Source organism: Phaenicophaeus curvirostris, chromosome 30 (genome assembly GCF_032191515.1).
Source record: "Phaenicophaeus curvirostris isolate KB17595 chromosome 30, BPBGC_Pcur_1.0, whole genome shotgun sequence".
Taxonomy (NCBI): domain Eukaryota; kingdom Metazoa; phylum Chordata; class Aves; order Cuculiformes; family Cuculidae; genus Phaenicophaeus; species Phaenicophaeus curvirostris.
In genome coordinates, this window is record NC_091421.1 from 4,166,811 (window position 1) to 4,186,559 (window position 19,749).

At 57.5% G+C, this 19,749-nt stretch overlaps 3 protein-coding genes across 7 annotated transcripts; all 3 read left to right on the forward strand.

Annotated features, from left to right (window-relative positions):
• The first annotated feature begins 1,231 nt into the window (after positions 1–1,231).
• Positions 1,232–3,647, forward strand: CELA1 (chymotrypsin like elastase 1). Its single transcript, XM_069878967.1, has 8 exons — positions 1,232–1,274; positions 1,374–1,456; positions 1,549–1,649; positions 2,264–2,389; positions 2,737–2,873; positions 3,164–3,309; positions 3,386–3,535; positions 3,623–3,647. The coding sequence occupies exons 1-8, from the start codon at positions 1,232–1,234 to the stop codon at positions 3,638–3,640; spliced, it is 804 nt and encodes a 267-aa protein (XP_069735068.1). The 3' UTR covers positions 3,641–3,647.
• A 2,452-nt stretch (positions 3,648–6,099) lies between these two features.
• On the forward strand, positions 6,100–13,471 carry BIN2 (bridging integrator 2). 2 transcript variants are annotated; one of them, XM_069878975.1, is made up of 12 exons: positions 6,100–6,271; positions 7,884–7,964; positions 8,102–8,156; positions 9,226–9,320; positions 9,471–9,566; positions 9,634–9,741; positions 9,837–9,922; positions 10,998–11,073; positions 11,348–11,430; positions 12,034–12,757; positions 12,936–13,016; positions 13,159–13,471. In XM_069878975.1, the coding sequence occupies exons 1-12, from the start codon at positions 6,107–6,109 to the stop codon at positions 13,258–13,260; spliced, it is 1,752 nt and encodes a 583-aa protein (XP_069735076.1). In that variant the 5' UTR covers positions 6,100–6,106; the 3' UTR covers positions 13,261–13,471. The 2 variants fall into 2 exon arrangements, with proteins under 2 accessions (XP_069735076.1, XP_069735077.1); XM_069878976.1 differs by having other exon boundaries at positions 12,037–12,757; positions 13,159–13,469.
• A 1,087-nt stretch (positions 13,472–14,558) lies between these two features.
• On the forward strand, positions 14,559–19,166 carry SMAGP (small cell adhesion glycoprotein). Of its 4 annotated transcripts, none has more exons than XM_069878963.1 (4): positions 14,559–14,797; positions 17,698–17,770; positions 18,658–18,735; positions 18,841–19,166. In XM_069878963.1, exons 2-4 carry the CDS (start codon positions 17,740–17,742, stop codon positions 19,011–19,013), a joined length of 282 nt encoding a protein of 93 aa, XP_069735064.1. In that variant the 5' UTR covers positions 14,559–14,797; positions 17,698–17,739; the 3' UTR covers positions 19,014–19,166. The 4 variants fall into 4 exon arrangements, with proteins under 4 accessions (XP_069735064.1, XP_069735065.1, XP_069735067.1 ...); XM_069878964.1 differs by lacking the exon at positions 14,559–14,797 and adding an exon at positions 14,935–15,440; XM_069878966.1 differs by lacking the exon at positions 14,559–14,797 and adding an exon at positions 15,715–15,738.
• Positions 19,167–19,749: the final 583 nt, after the last annotated feature.

Here is a 19,749-nt window from a genome sequence, read left to right on the forward strand (position 1 = left end):
TACTCAATCACGTCCCCAAGCACCTCATCTACCCCCCTTTTAAGTGCCTTCAGGGACAGGGACTCAACCACCTCCCTGGGCAGCTCCTGCCAGTGCCTGAGAAACTTTTCAGTGAAGAAATTTTTCCCAATGTCCAATCTGAACCTGCTTTGGTGCAACTTGAGGCCATTTCTTCTGGTCCTACCACCTCTCACTTGGGAGAGGAGACCAACACCCTCCTCTCTACAACCTCCTTTCAGGCAGTTACAGACAGTGAGAAGGTCTCTCCTCACCCTCCTCTTCTCCAGTCTGATCAACTGCTGTTCCCTCAGCTGCTCCTCATAATGCTTGTTCTCCAACCCCTTCCCCAGTTCCATTCCCCTTCTCTGGACGTGCTCCTGGAGCTCAAGGTCTTTCTTGTAGTGAGGGGCCCAAAACCAAACCCAGGATCTGAGGGGCAGCTTCAGCAGTGCCGAGTACAGGGGCACAATCACTTCCCTGGTCCTGCTGGCCATACTGCTTCTGATCCAAGCCAAGATGCTGTTGGCCTTCTTGGCCACCTGGGCCACTGCTGGCTCATGTTCAGCTGCTGCCAACCAACACCCCCAGGTCCTTCTCCACCAGGCAGCTTTCCAGCCCCTTTTCCCCAAGCTTGTAGCCCTGCATGGGGTTGTTGTGTCCCAAGTGCAGGACCCAGCACTTGGCCTTGTAGAACCTCATCCCATTGGCCTCAGCCTGTGGATCCAGCCTGTCCAGACCCCTCTGCAGAGCTTCCCTACCCTCCAACACATCAACACATCCTTCCTCCCAGTTTAGTGTCATCCGCAAACTTGCTAAGGGTGCATTGGATCCCCTCATCCAGGTTGTTGATGCGTGATGAGGGCACCGTGCTGGTGTTGGATAAAACCCTTGGCACTATCTTGAGGATAAATGAAACACAGGAGCCACAGCAATGGGCGTGAGGCCGGGATAAACTCATGACAGGGTTGAGATGTGCAGAGGAGGGAGATGCCAGCGCAGAGCATCCTGCCCTCCGGGCTCAGAGCTGCCTCTCCAAAGCCGAGCGAGGATTGGGGCGCAGCCTGGGTTTCCAGCCGCGGCCTTCAGAGCCATGTGTGTTTTGGAAGAGGGACCAAGGCTGCTTGATGGGGCTGTGTCACCTGGGTTTCTTCCCATCCCTCCTTCTCCGTCCCCTTTAAAGCCACCAGCAGAGCAGCCCGCACCACGGATGAAGCTCTGCTTGTGGTCCAGGATGATGCTCCGGCTCGTGCTCCTCACTGCCCTCGCCCTCTGCGGTGCGTCCTGGCTGGGAAGCCATCAGCCTCGTTGGTGACACCACCCTGGGGACACCCCCTGGCTGCAATTCACTCCCACATTCATCCTCTCTCCTGCAGGATGCTGCTCCGAGCAGGACCTTGATGGGCTGCAGCGAGTGGTCGGTGGGACTGAGGCGCGTTTGCACGCTTGGCCCTCCCAGGTGGGTCCTCCCTGCACTGAGCCAGTGAATCCCACGGGGGTCTCGTCCCCCCAGGACCACACGGCGAGCCCCCACCTTCTCTTGCATCCCAGATCTCTCTCCAATATAACACCGGTACCAGCTGGCAGCACATCTGCGGAGGGTCCCTCATCCAGAGGAACTGGGTGATGACGGCAGCGCACTGCGTGGATCGGTGAGCAGGCAGCTCCACTCCACCTTCTAGAGCTGTTTTGCCATTTTAGCTGGTCCAACCCAGACAGAAACCGTCCTGTGAGACCTTTGCTGACTAAGGGGCTCCCTGGACCTCATCTGGGAGGCTCTTCTTCTTGCACACTATCAGCTCACGGTTAAAATAATGCTAATTTTGACGATCCAAGGGCTGGAGCATCTCCCATACGAGGCCAGGTTGAGGGAGTTGGCGTTGTTCAGCCTGGAGAAGAGAAGGCTCCAGAGAGACCTTAGAGCAGCTTCCAGTATGGAAAGGGGCTCTTGATCAAGGCTTGCAGGGAGAGGAGAAGGGGTACGGTTTTGAGCTGAAGGCTGAGATCTTGGGTAGAAATGGTTTCCTGTGAGGATGGAGAGACCCTGACCCAGGATGCCCAGAGCAGGGGTGGCTGCCCCATCCCTGGAGATGTTCCAGGCCAGGTTGGATGGGGCTTGGAGCCCCTGATCCAGTGGGAGGTGTCCCTGCCCATGGCAGGGGTGGGACTGGATGGGCTTTAAGGTCTCTTCCAACCCAAACCATTCCAGGATTCTGTGATTCTATGAATTTACAGCTGATCCTGTGTTTTTACACCTTCCCATCAGTAACATGAACTTCCGCGTCGTGGCTGGCGATCACAACCTCTACGCCAACGATGGCAGCGAGCAGGTCTTCAGTGTGAGCAAGATCATCATCCATCCCTTCTGGAACAGCAACAATATTGCAGGAGGGTAACACGGGGAGAGGAATTTGCAGGGAACATTGCTGGGAATCTCCCAACTAACAAGTGATGGGATGGGGGGAAATAGCCTCAAGTTGTACTAGGGGAGGGTTAGGTTGGATGTTAGGAAAGATTTCTTTACTGAACAGGTGGTAAAGCCCTGACAGAGGCTTTACCAGAGGAATCCCCAACCCTGGAGGGGTTCAAAACCATGACCGCTTTGGGTCAGGGTCCAGTCGCACGGTGGGGTGGGGCTGATGGTTCGATTGTATGAGCTGAGAGACCTTTTCCAACCTCAGTGATTCCATGATTCTGTGAATGAGGCACCTTGTAACATCCTCTCCCTCCTCTCACCAGCTACGACATCGCCCTGCTCCGCCTCTCCAGCTACGCCACGCTGAACAGCTACGTGCAGCTGGCGGTCCTGCCCCAGGAGGGATCCATCCTGACCAACAACTACCCCTGCTACATCTCAGGCTGGGGTTACACCCGCAGTGAGTGGCAACGGGGTGCCCTGGCCCCAGATCCCCCAAAACACGTGGGAAACTCGGGGAGCAGCGAGGGATTTTTAAGCCCTGTGAGGTCCCAAGAGGTATCACACAGGGCTTCGCTCGGGGCATGGAGCTGCCCAGCATGGGGCAGGGTCAAGCCAAGGTTTGGGGGAGATTCTCTGTAGGAGAAGGGGCACGGGGATGGCTGCGGGCTCAGCTTTGGGGAGCGAGGACTTGCCGCATCTCTCAGGTCGATGCCGGCGTGGCTTTAATGGGCACTTGATTGTTTGCAGCCAACGGTCAGGTGTCCAGCGTCCTGATGCAGGCGTACCTGCCGGTGGTGGACCACCAGATCTGCTCCAGCACTGCCTACTGGGGTTCCACCGTCAAGACCACCATGGTCTGTGCCGGAGGGGATGGCATACGCTCCGGTTGCCAGGTACAGCCCCAGCATCCTGCTGACACCCCCCCCCAGCAGCCCCGTTCCCCCATTCTCACCCTGGTTCCTCTGGCAGGGTGATTCGGGGGGTCCCCTGCACTGCATGGTGAACGGGCAGTACCAGGTCCACGGCGTCGCCAGCTTCGTCTCCAGCCTGGGCTGCAACGTCAGGAACAAACCCACTGTCTTCACCCGTGTCTCTGCCTACAACTCCTGGATAACGAGCGTACGGCAACAGCGCAGCCGGGTGATGGGGCTGATGCCCCAGCTCCATCCCTGCTTGGTTCAACCATTGTCTTTCTTCTCTTTCCAGGTGATAGCCCAGAACTGAATGGTGGCAGAAGAGTCCAGTCCCCAGCTTGGGCGAAGGACATCACCCTCCCCTACATCTCAGGGGTTTAAACTTCATGGGTGGTGTCAATAAATTCTGTTCCTCTCCCCAGCACTCTGGTGGATGCTTTGCCCTGATGCCCAGCAATCCTTTCTCCTCCAGCCCTCAGCATCCTTTTCCTCTCCCACATTCCAGAGCATCCCTGTGGGCACATCCTTCCTTTTCCTCGTAACTTAGGAAAGAGCTGTGGGGAAAAGCTACTGGCCTTATACTTTGTGGGTAGCCAGAAGGTCCCTGGGTTAATGGCAAAGGGGAAAATGCTGCAAATCCCCTCCATGGGCAGTGATGTAGGGGACAGGACGAGAGGGAATGGCCTCAAGCTCCACCAGGGGAGTCAGGCTGGACATCAGGAAAAAATATTTCATGGAAAGGGTCACTGGGCACTGGCAGAAGCTGCCCAGGGAGGGGGTTGAGTCCCCTTCCCTGGAGGGGTTTGAGGGATGGGTGGACGAGGTGCTGAGGGACATGGTTTAGTGTTTGATGGGAATGGTTGGACTCGATGATCTGGTGGGTCATTTCCCACCTAGTGATTCTGTGATTCTACGAAAACAGAGGGATACAGGGGGATCTTCATCCAGAGGTTGCAGAAGTGAGCTGACACAAACCTCATGAGGTTCAACAACACAAAGAGCACTAGCAGCCCAGAAACCAACCGTGTCCTGGGCTGCATCCAAAGCAGCGTGACCAGCACAGAGGGAGGGGATTCTGCCCCTTTGCTCCGCTCTGCTGAGACCCCACTTGGAGTCCTGTGTCCAGATCTGGAGTCCTCAGCACAGGAAGGACATGGAGCTGTCAGAGTGATTGCAGAGGAGGCCACAGAGATGATCGAAGGGATGGAGAACCTCCTGTATGAGGACAGGCTGGGAGAGTTGGGGTTGTTCATCCTGAAGAACAGAAGGCTGTGGGGAGACCTTGGAGCAGCTTCCAGTGTGGGAAGGGGCTCCAGGAACACTGGGATCAGGCTTTCTAGTCTGTTGTGACAGGACAAGGAGTAATGGTTTCAAACCAAGGAAGGGAAGATTGAGATGAGATCTTAGGTAGAAATGTTTTGCTGTGAGGGCGGGGAGGCCCTGGCCCAGGTTGCCCAGAGCAGTGGTGGCTGCCCCATCCCTGGAGGGGTTCAAGGCCAGGTTGGATGGGGCTTGGAGCCCCTGATCCAGTGGGAGGTGTCCCTGCCCATGGCAGGGGTATTGGTCTAGGTGACTTGTAAATGCCCCTTTCCATCCAAACCGTTCCAGAATTCTGTAATTCGGTCAGGACTGTTTCCTGCCACTAGCTCTATTTCTCTTCCAAACCTGACCTTCCTTGCAATGAGGGATGCTGGATTTGCTGGCTGTTACTACCTTGCCCCACAGCTGCATCCCACAAGCACCAGCTGTGCCGTGGCGCACCACACACCCCGGCACAGGGACAAAACCTCAGCACCACAACTGTACCAAAGGCCCAAACCCAGATGCTGATGTAACTGTTGATCTGCTGGAGAGAAGGAAAGCTCTGCAGAGGGATCAGGACAGGCTGGATCCATGGACTAAGGTCAGTTGTATGAGACTGAACAGGGCCAAGTGCCAGATCCTGCACTTGGGTCACAACAACCCCAGGCAACGCTCCAGGCTTGGGGAAGAGCAGCTGGAAAACTGCCCAGCAGAACAGGACCTGGGGATGTTGGTCAACAGGGGCTGAACATGAGCCAGAAGTGGCCCAGGTGGCCAAGAAGAGCACCAGCATCCTGGCTTGGATCAGCCATGGGGTGGCCAGCAGGAGCAGGGAAGGGGTCGTCCCCCTGCACTTGGTGCTGGTGAGGATGCACCTTGAATCCTGGGTTGAGTTTTGGATCCCTTGCTCCTAGAAGGACCTTGAGAGTCTGGTGTGTGTCCGGAGAAGGGAACGGAGCTGGGGAAGGGTCTGGAGCCCAGGGGTTCTGGGAGCGGCTGAGGGACCTGGGGGATTTGGTCTGGAGAAGAGGAGGCTGAGGGGAGACCTCATCACTCTCTGCAGCTCCTGGAAAGGAGGTTGTGATGAGGTGGCTGCTGGGCTCTTCTCCCAAGGAACAGGTGATGGGATGAGAGGAAATGTCCTCAGGTTGTGCCAGGGAGGGTTAGATTGGTTATTGGGGAAAACTCCTTCATGGAAAGGGCTGTCAGGCCGCGGCAGAGGCTGCCCAGGACAGTGGTGGAGTCTCCGTCCCTGGAGGGGCTCAAAACCATGTGGCTGTGGCACTTCAAGACATGGTTTAGTGGTCACGGTGGGGTTGGGCTGGATGAGTTGAGAGGGCTTTTCCAACCTTAATGATTCCATGATTCTCTGAATTCCAAGGAGGGCATGGCTTCCCACCAGCCCTTTGGCACTGGATGCCCGGGGAGACCTTCCGGGGGAGAGGGTGGCAGGGGGTGCCCGGGTGCTCAGCGGATGCTGGCAGCTGCCTCGCCTCGAACTTCCTCCGCAGCAAACACCAAACCGCAGCGCGCGGCGGCGAGCAGGAACCGAGCTGCAGCCATGGCAGAGGGCAAGAGCGGGGGAGCCGGTCTCTTCGCCAAGCAGGTTCAGAAGCGGTTCAGCCGGGCACAGGAGAAGGTACGGCACAACGCCCACCCCTAAATCACAGCATCATAGACCCATGGAATGGGTTGGGTTGGAAGGGACCTCAAAGCCCACCCAGTTCCATCCTCTGCCATGGGCAGGGACACCTCCCACTGGATCAGGGGCTCCAAGCCTCGTCCAACCTGGCCTTGGACACCTCCAGGAATGGGGCAGCAACCGCTGCTCTGGGCCACTGCCTCAACAAAACCCTTCCTTTTATTTTAGTCTCTAATTTTTCTCCACCATGGGTCAAAGGGGGTGGCAGAATGAGCACCGCTCACCCCCATGGGTGCTTGTAGGCTGTTCATTTGGATACTTCTGGGTCAATGTCATCATTGCTCCAAGGCTTTGGCCTTGACAGCACCTCCCTGAAGTCCTCCAAGCTGCCCTGACAGCCTCTGGATCCTCTAAAAGTGGGGTTCTCCCACCCAAAACTCCTTCCGGAGGTTCTGGGAAGCCCAGACGCCGCTGGCAGGGGGTCCCTTGGGCTGACCAGAGGTGACAGTCCCCAGTGGGACGTGGTGCAGGGATGGTCCCAGGAGAGCCAGCGCGCCCAGCTCTGCAGGAAGCGAGGGGGAAGGGCTCCGGAAGCGGGCAGAAACGGGGCAATTCTCAGCTGGTTTGCAGCGCCTCTTTCCTTTTTCTCTCGCCCCCCCCAAAAAACAGTAGTGATTCCTATTTTGGGGGCAACGCCATGCTCCTCCCCTGACCCCCACGCTCCCAGGTTTCCTGGCTGGTGCTTAGTGCTAAATTCAGCTCTCCCACAGCCCTATCAGCCCGGGCCAGGCTCCAGCCACTTCCCAGCTGTGTCAAACTCTTCCTCCAAAGCTCTCTCCCAAGTGGCTCCAGGCTCACCACGCTCCTGCGATGGTGGCTCCAGAGGAGCCTTCTGCTGCAGACCATCTTCATCCTCACCAAGGTGTCATCAGTGCCCCAGGGCTCTCCCTGCACCTGTCCTCAGCACGGGAAGGACATGGAGCTGTTGGAGCGAGGCCAGAGGAGGCCACAGAGATGATCTGAGGGTTGGAGAACCTCCTGTAGGAGGACAGGCTGGAACAGTTGGGGTTGTCTATCCTGGAGAAGAGAAGGCTCTGGGGAGAACTTAGAGCAGCTTCCAATACAGAAAGGGGCTCCAGGAAAGCCTGGGAGGGGCTCTTGATCAAGGAGTGCAGGAAGAGGATGAGGAGGAATGGATTTGAACTGCAAGAGAGGAGGTTGAGATGAGATCTTGGGGAGAAATGTTTTGCTGTGAGGGTGGGGAGGCCCTGGCCGAAGTTCCCAGAGCAGGGGTGGCTGCTCCATCCCTGGAGGGGTTCAAGGCCAGGTTGGATGGGGCTTGGAGCCTCTGATCCAGTCAGAGGTGTCCCTGCCCATGGCAGGGGGTTGGAATTGGCCGGGCTTTGATGTCTCTTCCAATCCAAACCATTCCAGGGTTGTATTATGTGCCAAAATTTTTCATCCCGCATCCAAACAGCTGCTCATCGTTGGCTCTGCTGGACCCTCAGCATCCCCCAGGAGGTTCTTTCACAAGGACGCAGAGCCCAGTGGGCAGCGCTGAGCTTGGGGCTGATGGCTTTTCCCACTTCTCCATCTCTCTCCATCCCAGGTTTTGCAAAAGCTGGGGAAAACGGTGGAAACGAAAGATGAGCAGTTTGAGCAAAGCGCGTACAACTTCCAGCTGCAGCAGGTCACACCAGCAACAGAGAATCCAGGGGCAAAGCCACCCTTGAACAACCCCTTGGCCACACTGGGCTCGTGGAAGTCCCCACGAGTCCCCAGGGATGTCCCTGACCTCTTCTCTCCTCTCACCATGTTGCTTTGCAGAACGAAGGCAATAAACTCTACAAAGACCTCAAGGCTTTCCTGGGAGCAGTGAAAGGTACAGATCCTTTCCCCATAAATGTGTTGGGAAGACCCCATGGGCACCACAGAGGAGATGGGGGTGGGCTGAGCATGGCTGGGCTTTCTCATCCAGGATAATAAATGACAGTTGAGATATATAATTAGAAGACCAACCTTATCCTGGGCTGCATCAAAAGAACTGTGGCCAGCAGGGTGAGGGAGGGGATTCTCGACTTCTGCTCTGCTCTGGTGAGACCCCACCTGGAGCCTCATGTCCAGTTCTGGAGTCTCCAACATAAGAAGGCAACAGAACTGTTGAAACTGTTCCAGAGGAGGCCAGGGAGATGATCTGAGGGCTCCTGTCCTCCTACATGAGGACAGGCTGAGAGAGTTGGGGTTGTTCAGTCTGGAGAAGGCTGCAGAGAGACCAGTTGCTTCCAGTATGGAAAGGGGCTCCAGGAAAGCTGGGGAGGAACTTTTTACAAGGGCCTAGAGTGATAGGATGAGGGGGAATGGCCTTAAATTGGAAGGGGGGAGATTTAGGTCATGGAATCATAGAATTATAGAATCACCAGGTTGGAAAAAAAAACCATCGGATCATTGAGTCCAACCATTCCTATCAAATACTAAACCATGTCCCTCAAATGAGGGGCCAGATGAGGCATGAGGATGAGGCATTTGGAAGAAATTATTCACAATGAGTGTGGAGATGTACCAGCCCAGGTTGCCCGGAGCAGGGGTGGCTGCCCCATCCCTGGAGGGGTTCAAGGCCAGGTTGGATGGGGCTTGGAGCTCCTGATCCAGTGGGAGGTGTCCCTGCCCATGGCAGGGGTGGAACTGGCTGGGCTTTGAGGCCTCTTCCGACCCAAACCATTCCATGTTTCCATGATAATAAAATAAGATAGTAAATGTGGTTGAGTCCCCTTCCCTGGAGGGGTTTAAGGGACGGATGAACGAGGTGCTGAGGGACATGGGTTAGTGATTGATGGGGATGGTTGGACTCGATGATCCAATGGGTCTTTTCCAACCTGGTGATTCTATGATTCTATAAAAATAATAAGACGATAATCAGTAACAATCTCTTTGCACGTCCTGCCTGGCTGCAGTGATGCACGAGAGCTCCCGCAAAGTAGCTGAAACGCTGCAGGAGATCTACAGCAGCGACTGGGACGGTCATGAGGAGCTGAAAGCCATCGCAGCTGTGAGCCCCTTGCCACGTCCCCAAGGGTCCCCTCCGAGAAGCCACTGAGCTGGGGGACATCCTGCAGCCTGGCACGAGTGGATGGAGGGGAGGTTTGGGGTGGAATCTGGGTGTTTTATCCCTTCTTCACCTTTTTTTTTGTCCCCACAGAGCAATGATCTCCTGTGGGACGACTACGAGGCCAAGCTGGCTGACCAAGCCCTGCGCCTGATGGAGAATTACTTGGCTCAGTTCGGGGACTTTAAGGTACCCGCCGTGGGGGGTGTTGGGGGGCAAGGGAGCCCGATCCCGTCTCACCTCGCCCCCCACGCAGGAGCGCATCGCCAAGCGGGGGCGGAAGCTGGTGGACTACGACAGCGCCCGGCATCATCTGGAAGCTCTGCAGAGCGCCAAGAAGAAGGACGAGGCAAAAATTGCCAAGGTTAAACCTCCCATGGGACTCCCACCCAGTGCAGCCCCCAACCCCACGTCCTGGCCGCGCTCACAAAGCCACGACCACCGCTTTCCTCCCCGCAGGCTGAGGAGGAGTTCAACAGAGCCCAGGTGGTGTTTGAGGACCTGAACAGGGACCTTCGGGAGGAGCTGCCAGTTCTGTATGGCAGGTACGGGGCTGTCCTAGGGCAGGGGGACATCCAAGGGGCTCAGGGGTATCATGGGGCAGGGGGACATGGTGGAGCTGGGGGACACCAGAGGAGATGGGGGACATCAGAGGGGATGGGGGACACTGTGGAGCCAGGGGACATCGTGGGGCTGAGGTGTATGACGGGGGGGGATGTGGCATAGAGGCTGGGGGACATCACAGGGCTGAGGAACCTTTGGGGTCTGGGAGACATCATAGGGCTGGAGAACATCACAGGGACTGGGGGACATCACAGGGCGGGGGGGCATCATGGGGTGGGGGGACATCATGGGGCTAGGGGACATCGTGGGGTAGGGGGGACATCATGGGGCTACAGGACACCATGGGATGATGGGACATCATGAGGCTGGGGGGCATTGTGGGGCTGAGTGACATCATGGGGTGGGGGGACATCATGGGATGGGGGGGGCATCATGGGATGGGGGGACATCATGGGGCTGGGGGACATCACGGGGCAGGGGGACATCATGGGGTGAGGGGACATCACAGGGTGGGGGGATATCACAGGGCTGGGGGACATCATGAGCTGGGGGGACATCATGGGGTGGGGGGGCATCATGGGGTGGGGGGATATCACAGGGCTGGGGGACATCATGGGATGGGGGGACATCATGGGATGTGGGGACATCACAAGGCTGGGGGGACATCATGGGGTGGGGGACATCATGGGGTGGGGGGACATCATGGGGTGGGGGGACATCATGGGGTGGGGGGGCATTATGGGGTGGGGAGATGTCATGAGGCTGAGGGGACATCACGGGGCTGGGGGACACCACAGGGACCAGAGTGCTGGCCACACTGGGAGCATCCACGGGGCCATCGGCTGTGACAGCCAGGAGGTGGCAGCAGCACTGCCACGGCAGAGTGGCCTTGGGACCAAATGTCCAGGGCTACTTTGTCCTCACCCTGAGGGTTTCTCCACCGTTCACCATCCCCATGGGAGGCGCTGGGGGATGGATGCTCAGCACCCTGAGCCCCTTCAGGAATGGCTCAGCACCCCAAGCCCTCCACCTCCCTCTGTGTCCTCCTTCCTCCAGCCGCATTGCCTGCTACGTCACCATCTTCCAGAACATCTCCAACCTCCGCGATGTCTTCTACAAGGAGATGAGCAAGGTGGGGGGGCAAGGCAAGACCCCAAATTACCTCCCCTCATGCCCCACCAGCAGCCTCGGAGCCGTCCCTGGTGCCAGTCCCCAGCCTTGAGTCCTCACTGCTCTTCATTTGGTTGGAGTAGATGATCTTAGAGGTCTTCTTCAACCTTAATGATTCTATGACTTAATATCATAACTCAGAGCAGCCTGAGGCTGTTTGTGGTGCTGCTGGGTGACGGGTGGCCAGGGGGGGAGACCCCTCTGATGTGTTCTGTCTCTGCCCACTCTCCACGCAGCTCAACCGCGACCTCTACGAGGTGATGAGCAAACTGGAGAAGCAGCACTCCAGCAAAGTCTTCATCATTAAAGGGGTGTCCAGGTAATGGAGAAGAAGAATGGGGGGGGGGTGTTGGTTCAAGAGTCAACTCACCCCCCCCAAAAAAGGCATAGAGGGGTGCAGCCTCATGGTCCTTCCAGCACAGAAAGGGGCTCCAGGAAAGCTGGGGAGGGACCCTTGATTGGGGAGGGCAGGGAGAAGAAGAGGGGGAATGGTTTTCAGCTGAAAGAGGGGAGATTGAGAAAATATCTGAGGGAGAAATGTTTTCCTATGAGGGTGAGGAGGTCCTGGCCCAGGTTGCCCAGAGCAGTGGTGGCTGCCCCATCCCTGGAGGCGTCCAAGGCCAGGTTGGATGGGGCTGGGAGCCCTGGATGGGCTTTGAGGTCCTTTCCAACCCAAACCATTCCATGATTCCGCACAGTCCCCAGTCCTGCAGGCTGGGATGAGCAAGCATCTCCCAGCACTGGGCTGAGGGTGCTTTGGTGATGCCGACTTCATTATTCTGGGTCATTTGCTGATTACACAGATGGGGACGCATCACCCACAAGCTGGGATGGTGATGCCACGCTGCTATGTGTCCTCAAGTGTTGTGATGCTTACGGGACTGCTAGGGGAGGGGTTAACCTGCTCCATCCTCCCCTCCAGCAGCAACCGGCGCTCCCTGGTCATCTCCTCGCCCGTGAGCCCCCCAGCCATGTTCCCTTGCCCCGGGAAGGCGCCGGACTGGCAGCCCATGGTGGAAACAGAGGCACCAGCAGGGTCCCCTGGGGTGGGCAGCGATGCCACGGATCCCGTCTCCAACGGAGAGCTGGGTGCTGCCATCCCCGGCCCCCCGCCAGCGTCGCCCGCCAGCGGTGGGTCCCTCTCGGAGACAGCATCAGCCTCCAGCGAGGAGGCCCTGGAGCTCAGCCCCAGCCCCAAAGCTCTGACCCATGAGCAGGTGACATCGGTGGAAGACATAGAGCTGGGGGCTGACTCCCCCAGGCTCCCCGAGAGCCGGGGTCTGGAGCCAGCGGGGGCTGAGGGCATCGCCACCTCCCTGGCATCGCTGATTTTATCCGAGGCGATCGCCCAGGCCACCGGCACCGCACCACCAGGGCCAGAAAACACTGGGCTGGAGATGAGCAAAGCCTCAGCCACCACAGGGGACACCGGCCAGCCAGATGGCATCGCCAACAGCGAGGGGCAGGAACCCCCGGCCCCGTCTGGCCCCCGCGATGCCCCCGGTCCTGCGGCCGAGGCACTGGCGTGTCCGTATCCAGGGGGCCAGCGGGAGCCGTGCCGGCTCGGCAGCGCTGCAAGCGACCCCAGCGACTCTGAGGAGAGCGTGGAGGTGATGGACATCAAGCCCAAGTTGGCTAACACCCAGGTGAGGAGGTTCTGGTGCCGGGAGGGGACACACGGCGATGGGGCTGCAGGGGTGCTGTACGATGCGTGCTTGCTTGGAGACCCCAACGGGTGCTGGGGGCACCGGGTGAGGATGTGGGGCACGAGGCTGGGGGGCCACGGGACAAATCCAGCCCGGTGTGATGCTCTTCTGTTGGCAGATGGGGCTGGATGTGGCACTCGACACAGAGGCAAGAGGCTGTACCAGGGATGGACATTCCCCTTCTGGCTTCCCAGACGAGGTGGGTGCGGCAGCATCATGGAGGGAGATGCTGATGTGACCCCCCCGCCCCCATATGGACTCAATCCAGCTTGGATCCACTTTAATCGGAGCACGAGGTCTCTGTCCCACATGGCTCAGTGTCATCTCTGTGTCTCTTCCAGTCACAAGGCTGTCCTGGAACACTGGAGAAGGACACGAGCCAGGACCCCACACAAGCAGCAACCCCTGCCCAGGACACCCCCAGACCCCTCACCGCCCTGTGAGATCAGTGCCCAGCGTGGGAAACAGGCGTTTCTTGAGCCGAGGGCTCGTTTTATTTCACCGTAACTGTAACACACCTCCCACCCCCACCCTGTCTGAAATAAAGGCAGAGGGCAGAAAAGGTGGTGAGGGGTGGATGAAGATCCTCCCAGTCCGGAAAGGGGCTCCAGGAAAGCTGGGGAAGGGCTCTTGATCAGCAAGGACAGAGATGGGACAAAAGGGGATCCCTGGAGAGGTTCAAGGGCAGGTTGGATGGGGCTTGGAGCCCCTGATGCAGTGGGAGGTGTCCCTGCCCATGGCAGGGGTGGAACTGGATGGGCTTTGAGGTCCCTTCCAACCCAAACCATTCCAGGAATCTATGAAGATGCAGGGGGGGACCAGGATCTCCATCCTGTGCAAACCCCTCAGCAGGACGGGTGTCCCCACTAGCAGCTTTATGACAGCCAGAGCTGGGCGCCGCAGGGATTTATTGCCTTGTTCTCCCTCTGACACCCAACGCAGCTGCCTCGGTGCCTTGTGGTGACTCAGGGAAAAGGCGTCGACCTAGTTTTGCCGGCTCGTGGGAAATGTGCAAAAAAAAAAATAGCCCCTACTTTTACCTCTTACGTTTTAAATCCCCCTTGTATTGAAGGCAAACTCCACTACCATTCCCAGCCCTCCTGCAAGAACTTGCATTGCTGGATTGGGAGTAGCTGTGAAGAGAAGGACTTGGGGAGCTGGGGGAGGAGAAGCTCCACAAGAGCCAACAAAAGGTGCTCAGAGCCCAGAGACCAACCGTGTCCTGGGCTGCATCCAAAACCGTGGGACCAGCAGGGAGGGAGGGAGGGGATTCTGCCCCTCTGCTCCACTCTGGTGAGACCCACCTGGAGCCTGTGTCCAGTTCTGGAGTCCTCAGCACGGGAAGGACATGGAGATGTTGGAGCGAGTCCAGAGGAGGCCACAGAGATGATCTGAGTGCTGGAGAACCTCCTGGGAGAGTTGGGGTTGTTCAGCCTGGAAAAGAGAAGACTGCAGGGAAACCTTAGGGCAGCTTCCAGTCCAGAAAGGGGCTCCAAGAAAGCTCAGATGGACTCTTGATCGGTGAGGGCAGGGACAGAATGAGAGGGAACGGTTTCAGGTGAAAGAGGGGAGATTGAGATGAGATCCTGGGGAGAAATGTTTTTCTGTGAGGGTGGAAAGGCCCTGACCAAGGTTGCCCAGAGCAGGGGTGGCTGCCCCATCCCTGGAGGGGTTCAGGGCCAGGTTGGATGGGGCTTGGAGCCCCTGATCCAGTGGGAGGTGTCCCTGCCAAGGGTGGAACTGGCTGGGCTTTGAGGTCCCTTCCAACCTAAATCATTCCAGGATTCCACGACTGCTGCCCTGATGTCTAGTTCCGGGCTGGCTCCCCAGCAGGTGAGGGGTTAACGGAGGCAGCATTTTTATCACCAGCAGCAGAACTGGAAAGGTGAGGCAGGAAAAGGGCAACGCCTTCTGCCTGGGCAGACCAGGAGCTGCTGCACATGGTGCCGGCAGCCTCTAACCCCAGCACCACGGGCACAGGTAGGAGCTGGGGGCATGGGGGGAATGGCTCCTGGGTGACCCCCAAAAATTCCCTATCCTGAGGGATCCCGGAAAATTCCCCAGAAGGTTTGGAGGGGGTTGGCTGCACCGGGCATGAGGATTTGCACCAGGAGGCAAGAGCATTGTGCATTAAGGGATGCTGGTTTGGTGAGAATCCAAAGAGTTGTCCCTCAGCCAGGTGTTTTCCAGCTGGATTTCAGACAGGTGGGAAGAGAAACAGCCTTGTCCTGGAAACTCAGTGGGAAAACCAGGCAGGGTGACCCAAGGAAAGGCGGAGAACGTGGGGTGAGCAGGCTGCGAGGATGGTTGGCTCATCCCATCCTCCAACCACTGGGAATGGGAATCAGGGGCTGCAAACGTGGCTCTGAGCATCCTCGATGCTCGGGAGCGAAGCTGCAGGGCAGGGAGGGTTTCACTGTGGGAACCGCTCTTGAGCAACTTGGCTGGAGAGCAAGAATGAGCAAGATTATGGGTTGTTTTACAACCCCTGCGTCGCTTTCAAAACCACGTGGAGATCCGTACGGATCCAGCGCGCTGGGGAAGTGAGTCAGCCCCACGCCGTCAGCTGCTCCAGATGCCCAGAGGCTCCAAACGCACAGCAGAAGGATCCCAGCCCAGCAAGGTAACCTCGGCACCGTCCGATATCCCATGGGTTTCCATGGAGCACGTGGCTCCTTCTCAGCTGGTTTTGATGAGTTGGTTCCCCTGTGCAGGGCTACAGACTACAAGAAGCCTGGCTGGAAACTGCCTGGAGGAGAAGGACCTCGGGGTGTTGGTTGAACAGGAGCCAGCAGGGGCCCAGGAGGCCAAGAAGGCCAATGGCATCTTGGCTTGGATCAGACCCGGCGTGGCCAGCAGGGCCAGGGAGGTTCTTCTCCCTCTGGACTCGGCCCTGGGGAGACCGCTCCTCGAATCCTGGGGTCAGTTCTGGGCCCTCACCACAAGAAGGATGTTGAGGCTCTGGAGCGAGTCCAGAGAAGAGCAAGGAAGCTGGTGAGGGGGCTGGAGAAGAAGAGGAGTGGCTGAGAGAGCTGGGGGGGGTTATCCTGGAGAAGAGGAGGCTGAGGGGAGACCTCATTGCTCTCTGCAACTCCCTGAGAGGAGGTTGTGGAGAGGAGGGAGCTGGGCTCTTCTCCCAAGGGACAGGGGACAGGACGAGAGGGAATGGCCTCAAGCTCCACCAGGGGAGGGTCAGGCTGGACATTAGGATAAGGCCGGGTGGACGAGGTGCTGAGGGACATGGGTTAGTGATTGATGGGAATGGTTGGACTCGATGATCCAGTGGATCTTTTCCAACCTGGTGATTCTATGATTCTGTGGTCCCAAGCAGGAGCAGCAAGGTGGTGTCTGGCTGGAGCATCCCTGCCTGGGGATGCAGCTGAGGCAGCTTCTCTTTCCTGAGTGCTGGCATTTTCCTGCCTGTCTTCTCATAGAATCCTGGAGTGGTTTGGGTTGGAAGGGACCTCAAAGCCCATCCAGTCCCACCCGTTCCATGGGCAGGGACACCTCCTGTGGGATCAGGGGCTCCAAGCCCCATCCAACCTGCCCTTGAACACCTCCAGGGATGGGGCAGCCACCACTTCTCTCTTACGGTTTTGGGAAATTTGACATCTTTTTTGCTCCGAAGCCACCCCGGCAGCAGCTGCTGCTCCCCGGTGAAGGCGGCTTTGGGAAACACGGGGCTCCCCGACACCCGGACAGCGTGGCTGGAGCAGCCCGAGGGGCAATGCTGCAAAGCTGGGTCTAAATTAAAGCTGGGTCTAAATTAAAGCTGGGTCTAAATTAAGGCCGCCTTTAAAGTAAAGCTGGGTTTTTAAGCAAAGCTGGGTTTGAAGTAAAACTGGGTTGAAAGCAAAAGGAGGATTAAAACAAAACCAGGATAAAGCAAAACTGGGTTTGAAGCAAAGCTGGATTTAAAGGAAAGCCGAGTTTAAAGCAAAGCCAGGTCTAAAATAAAAACAGGTTTAAAGCAGAGCCGTGTTTGAAGCAAAACTGGGTTTGAAGGAAAACTAGGTTTAAAGCAAAGCTGGGTCCAAAGCAAAGCAAATCTGGGTCTAAAGCAAAGCCAGTTTTATAGCAAAGCCAGTTTTATAGCAAAACCAATTTTATAGCAAAACCAGGTCCAAAGCAAAACTGCATCTAAAGCCAAACTGTGTCTAAAGCAAACCCAGGTCTAATGCGAGGCAGTGGCTGGTGCCAGCTGAGCGTGAGCTGATCTCGGGGAGAGCTGGGGGGTCCAGGGGTCGCAATCCCCCGGGGGAGGGAGGGTCGAGGCCGCCCGCGGGCGCTGCTGCCAAGGGGGGAATCTCTTCTCCCCGATTCCCGCGGGTCCGCGAGCCCCACTGTTCCCACAAATCCACGCTGGGTTCCAATCCCCGCGTGGTCGCTGGCTGGGTTGGTGTCCAGAGACCCGTCCTGGCAGCTCCTGGCCCGCAGCCACACTCCCGTGGTTACATTTCCTCTTTTGTAAAAAAAGAAACCCCCTAACTAAGGGTTTTTTCTCTGCTCCCAGCATCGCACGAGGCTGCTGAGTCACCCGCTTCGCAGCCGGCGCCTTTGGGGTCCCCGGGGCTCCCCTCCTGCCCCACGGCAGCCACCCGGGTCGCTTCAGCGCCTGCTGCTCCAAGGGCTTTTGGCAGGTGAAACATCGCATCCGCGCACCCCAAAAGAGGGATTCGAGGGGATTCAGGGGGCAACTGGAAGCTCGTCGAGTTTGAGAGGGAATTGTGGAGTCGGGGTCCAGTTTTTCCACACGTCCCCAGCTTGCTCCTCTCCCCCAGCCCTAGTAAAACCTGCGCTTCGAGGAGCAGCCACCGGCGTCCCCTCTCGCAGTTGAGCATCACGTGCAGGTTTCTCATCCTTCCTCCTCCTTTTGGCAGTTCTGAGGGAGCCCAGCTCTTCGCCAGGAGGGAGCCGATGCGATGGAGGGAGAGCAGCCCCTGCTGACCCCAGGTGAGTGCCCCGGCACGGCTTTGCCAGGCTGTTCACACCGTGGAATCACACGGAATGGTTTGGGTGCCACCCAGTGAAGAGTAGGACGTGAGGAGATGCTTCTCCATCCCAGGGATCACTTGAGGGGATGGTGGCATCATAGAATCAGGGATTGGTTGGCTTGGAAGGGACCTCAAAGCCAATCCAGTTCTATCCCCTTTCCACTGGAGACCTTCCACTGGATCTGGTTGCTCAAAGCCCCATCCAACCGTTACCCCTCATCCCATCCTCAGTGAGATCTTGCCCACGGCCACCATGTGCCCCTGGCTCAGAGCCAGGTTTCATAGAATCACAGAATCACCAGGTTGGAAAAGACCCACTAGATCATCAAGTCCAACCATTCCCATCAATCACTAACCCATGTCCCTCAGCACCTCATCCACCCGGCCCTTAAACCCCTCCAGGGAAGGGGACTCAACCCCCTCCCTGGGCAGCCTCTGCCACTGCCCAGTGACCCTTTCCATGAAATATTTTTTCCTAATGTCCAGGGTAAACCTCCCCTGGTGGAGCTTGAGGCCATTCCCTCTCATCCTGTCCCCTGTCCCTTGGGAGAAGAGCCCAGCTCCCTCCTCTCCACAACCTCCTCTCAGGGAGTTGCAGAGAGCAATGAGGTCTCCCCTCAGCCTCCTCTTCTCCAGCCTAAACACCCCCAGCTCTCTCAGCCGCTCCTCTTCTTCTCCAGCCCCCTCACCAGCTTCCTTGCTCTTCTCTGGACTCGCTCCAGAGCCTCAACATCCTTCTTGTGGGGAGGGGCCCAGAACTGACCCCAGGATTCGAGGAGCGGTCTCCCCAGTGCCAATTCCAGCCTTGCTCACCTCCCTCTTTCCCTCTCTCCTGGTTTGATGTAGAAGAGCCAACAACCCCCTTCATGAAGAAGGCTCACACCCCGTCTCTCCATGAGGAGGCCAACACCGCCATCATCGCAGGTAGGGGCTCTCCTTGCTGGCCCCACCCCACCTAACTTGGAGCAGCAGCTTGGTAATGACCTTTCAGAGCTCAGCCCTGCTCCTCTCTCTGCCTTCCCCCGCCAGTCGTCATCACCCTGGTGTTCCTCACGCTGCTGACGGTCCTGGTGGTGATCATCATCTACCTGTACAGAAACAAAGGCAGCTACCTCACCTACGAGCAGCCGGCGGCAGAGCCCGACGTGTCGGTGCAGATGGAGGATGCTCCATCCAAGGAGAAGGAGGAATACTTCATCTAAACGCTAGCTACCACACGCTCCTCTCCCACGCTCCGGTCCAAGTTGCCCAAATGCCCTGGACCTCGAGATCTACAAGCTGCTTTTCTTGTTTGTTTGTTTTCCTTAATTTATTAAGCCTATCATTGAAGGAAGAATAAATAAGTGAGTATCAAAGCTTTGCCTGTCGCTGCCTGGAGCAGAACCAGAGCAAGGAACACTCTGGCTCTTGGTGGAGGAGAGCACGCACGGCCATGCTCCGTCTGCCCGCACCACCCTGTCCTCTCCCTTCTCTGCTTTCCAACACAGCCCAGGGACAAATGTTCTCCGAGTCACTGTTTGGGTTTTTCTCTTCTCTCATATCTCACAAAACAATTAACTTCTCCTCACGGTGATTTAGGATGAGGGGAAGGTTTTAAGCTGAAAGATGAGCTCTTCAGGAGAAACGTTTGGCTGTGAGGGTGGGGAGGCCCTGGCCCAGGTTGTCCAGAGCAGGGGTGGCTGCCCCATCCCTGGAGGGGTTCAAGGGCAGGTTGGATGGGGCTTGGAGCCCCTGATCCAGTGGGAGGTGTCCCTGCCCATGACAGGGGTGGAACTGGGTGGGCTTCGAGGTCCCTCCCAACCGCAACCATTCCAGGACTCCAAAGTCCCTCATGGAGCAGGTTTGCTTCATCTACAGCACCGGTTTTAGGAACAACAGAGGCACAGACACCGAATTTCTCAGTGTTTGTAAACAAGGACAGGCCGAGGAGCAGCCCAG

What these genes read in the sequence shown, in the direction of transcription:
- CELA1 (XM_069878967.1), top strand. Translation starts at nt 1,232, where the DNA reads ATGATGCTCCGGCTCGTGCTCCTCACTGCCCTCGCCCTCTGCG. An exon ending in TGCACGCTTGGCCCTCCCAG is followed by an intron (nt 1,457 to 1,548) that starts GTGGGTCCTCCC and finishes CTTGCATCCCAG; the next exon opens with ATCTCTCTCCAATATAACAC. An exon ending in AGGCTGGGGTTACACCCGCA is followed by an intron (nt 2,874 to 3,163) that starts GTGAGTGGCAAC and finishes GATTGTTTGCAG; the next exon opens with CCAACGGTCAGGTGTCCAGC.
- BIN2 (XM_069878975.1), top strand. Translation starts at nt 6,107, where the DNA reads ATGCTGGCAGCTGCCTCGCCTCGAACTTCCTCCGCAGCAAACACCAAA. An exon ending in ACGAGGCAAAAATTGCCAAG is followed by an intron (nt 9,742 to 9,836) that starts GTTAAACCTCCC and finishes TCCTCCCCGCAG; the next exon opens with GCTGAGGAGGAGTTCAACAG. An exon ending in CTTCTGGCTTCCCAGACGAG is followed by an intron (nt 13,017 to 13,158) that starts GTGGGTGCGGCA and finishes TGTCTCTTCCAG; the next exon opens with TCACAAGGCTGTCCTGGAAC.
- SMAGP (XM_069878963.1), top strand. Translation starts at nt 17,740, where the DNA reads ATGGAGGGAGAGCAGCCCCTGCTGACCCCAG. An exon ending in GCAGCCCCTGCTGACCCCAG is followed by an intron (nt 17,771 to 18,657) that starts GTGAGTGCCCCG and finishes GGTTTGATGTAG; the next exon opens with AAGAGCCAACAACCCCCTTC. An exon ending in CAACACCGCCATCATCGCAG is followed by an intron (nt 18,736 to 18,840) that starts GTAGGGGCTCTC and finishes TTCCCCCGCCAG; the next exon opens with TCGTCATCACCCTGGTGTTC.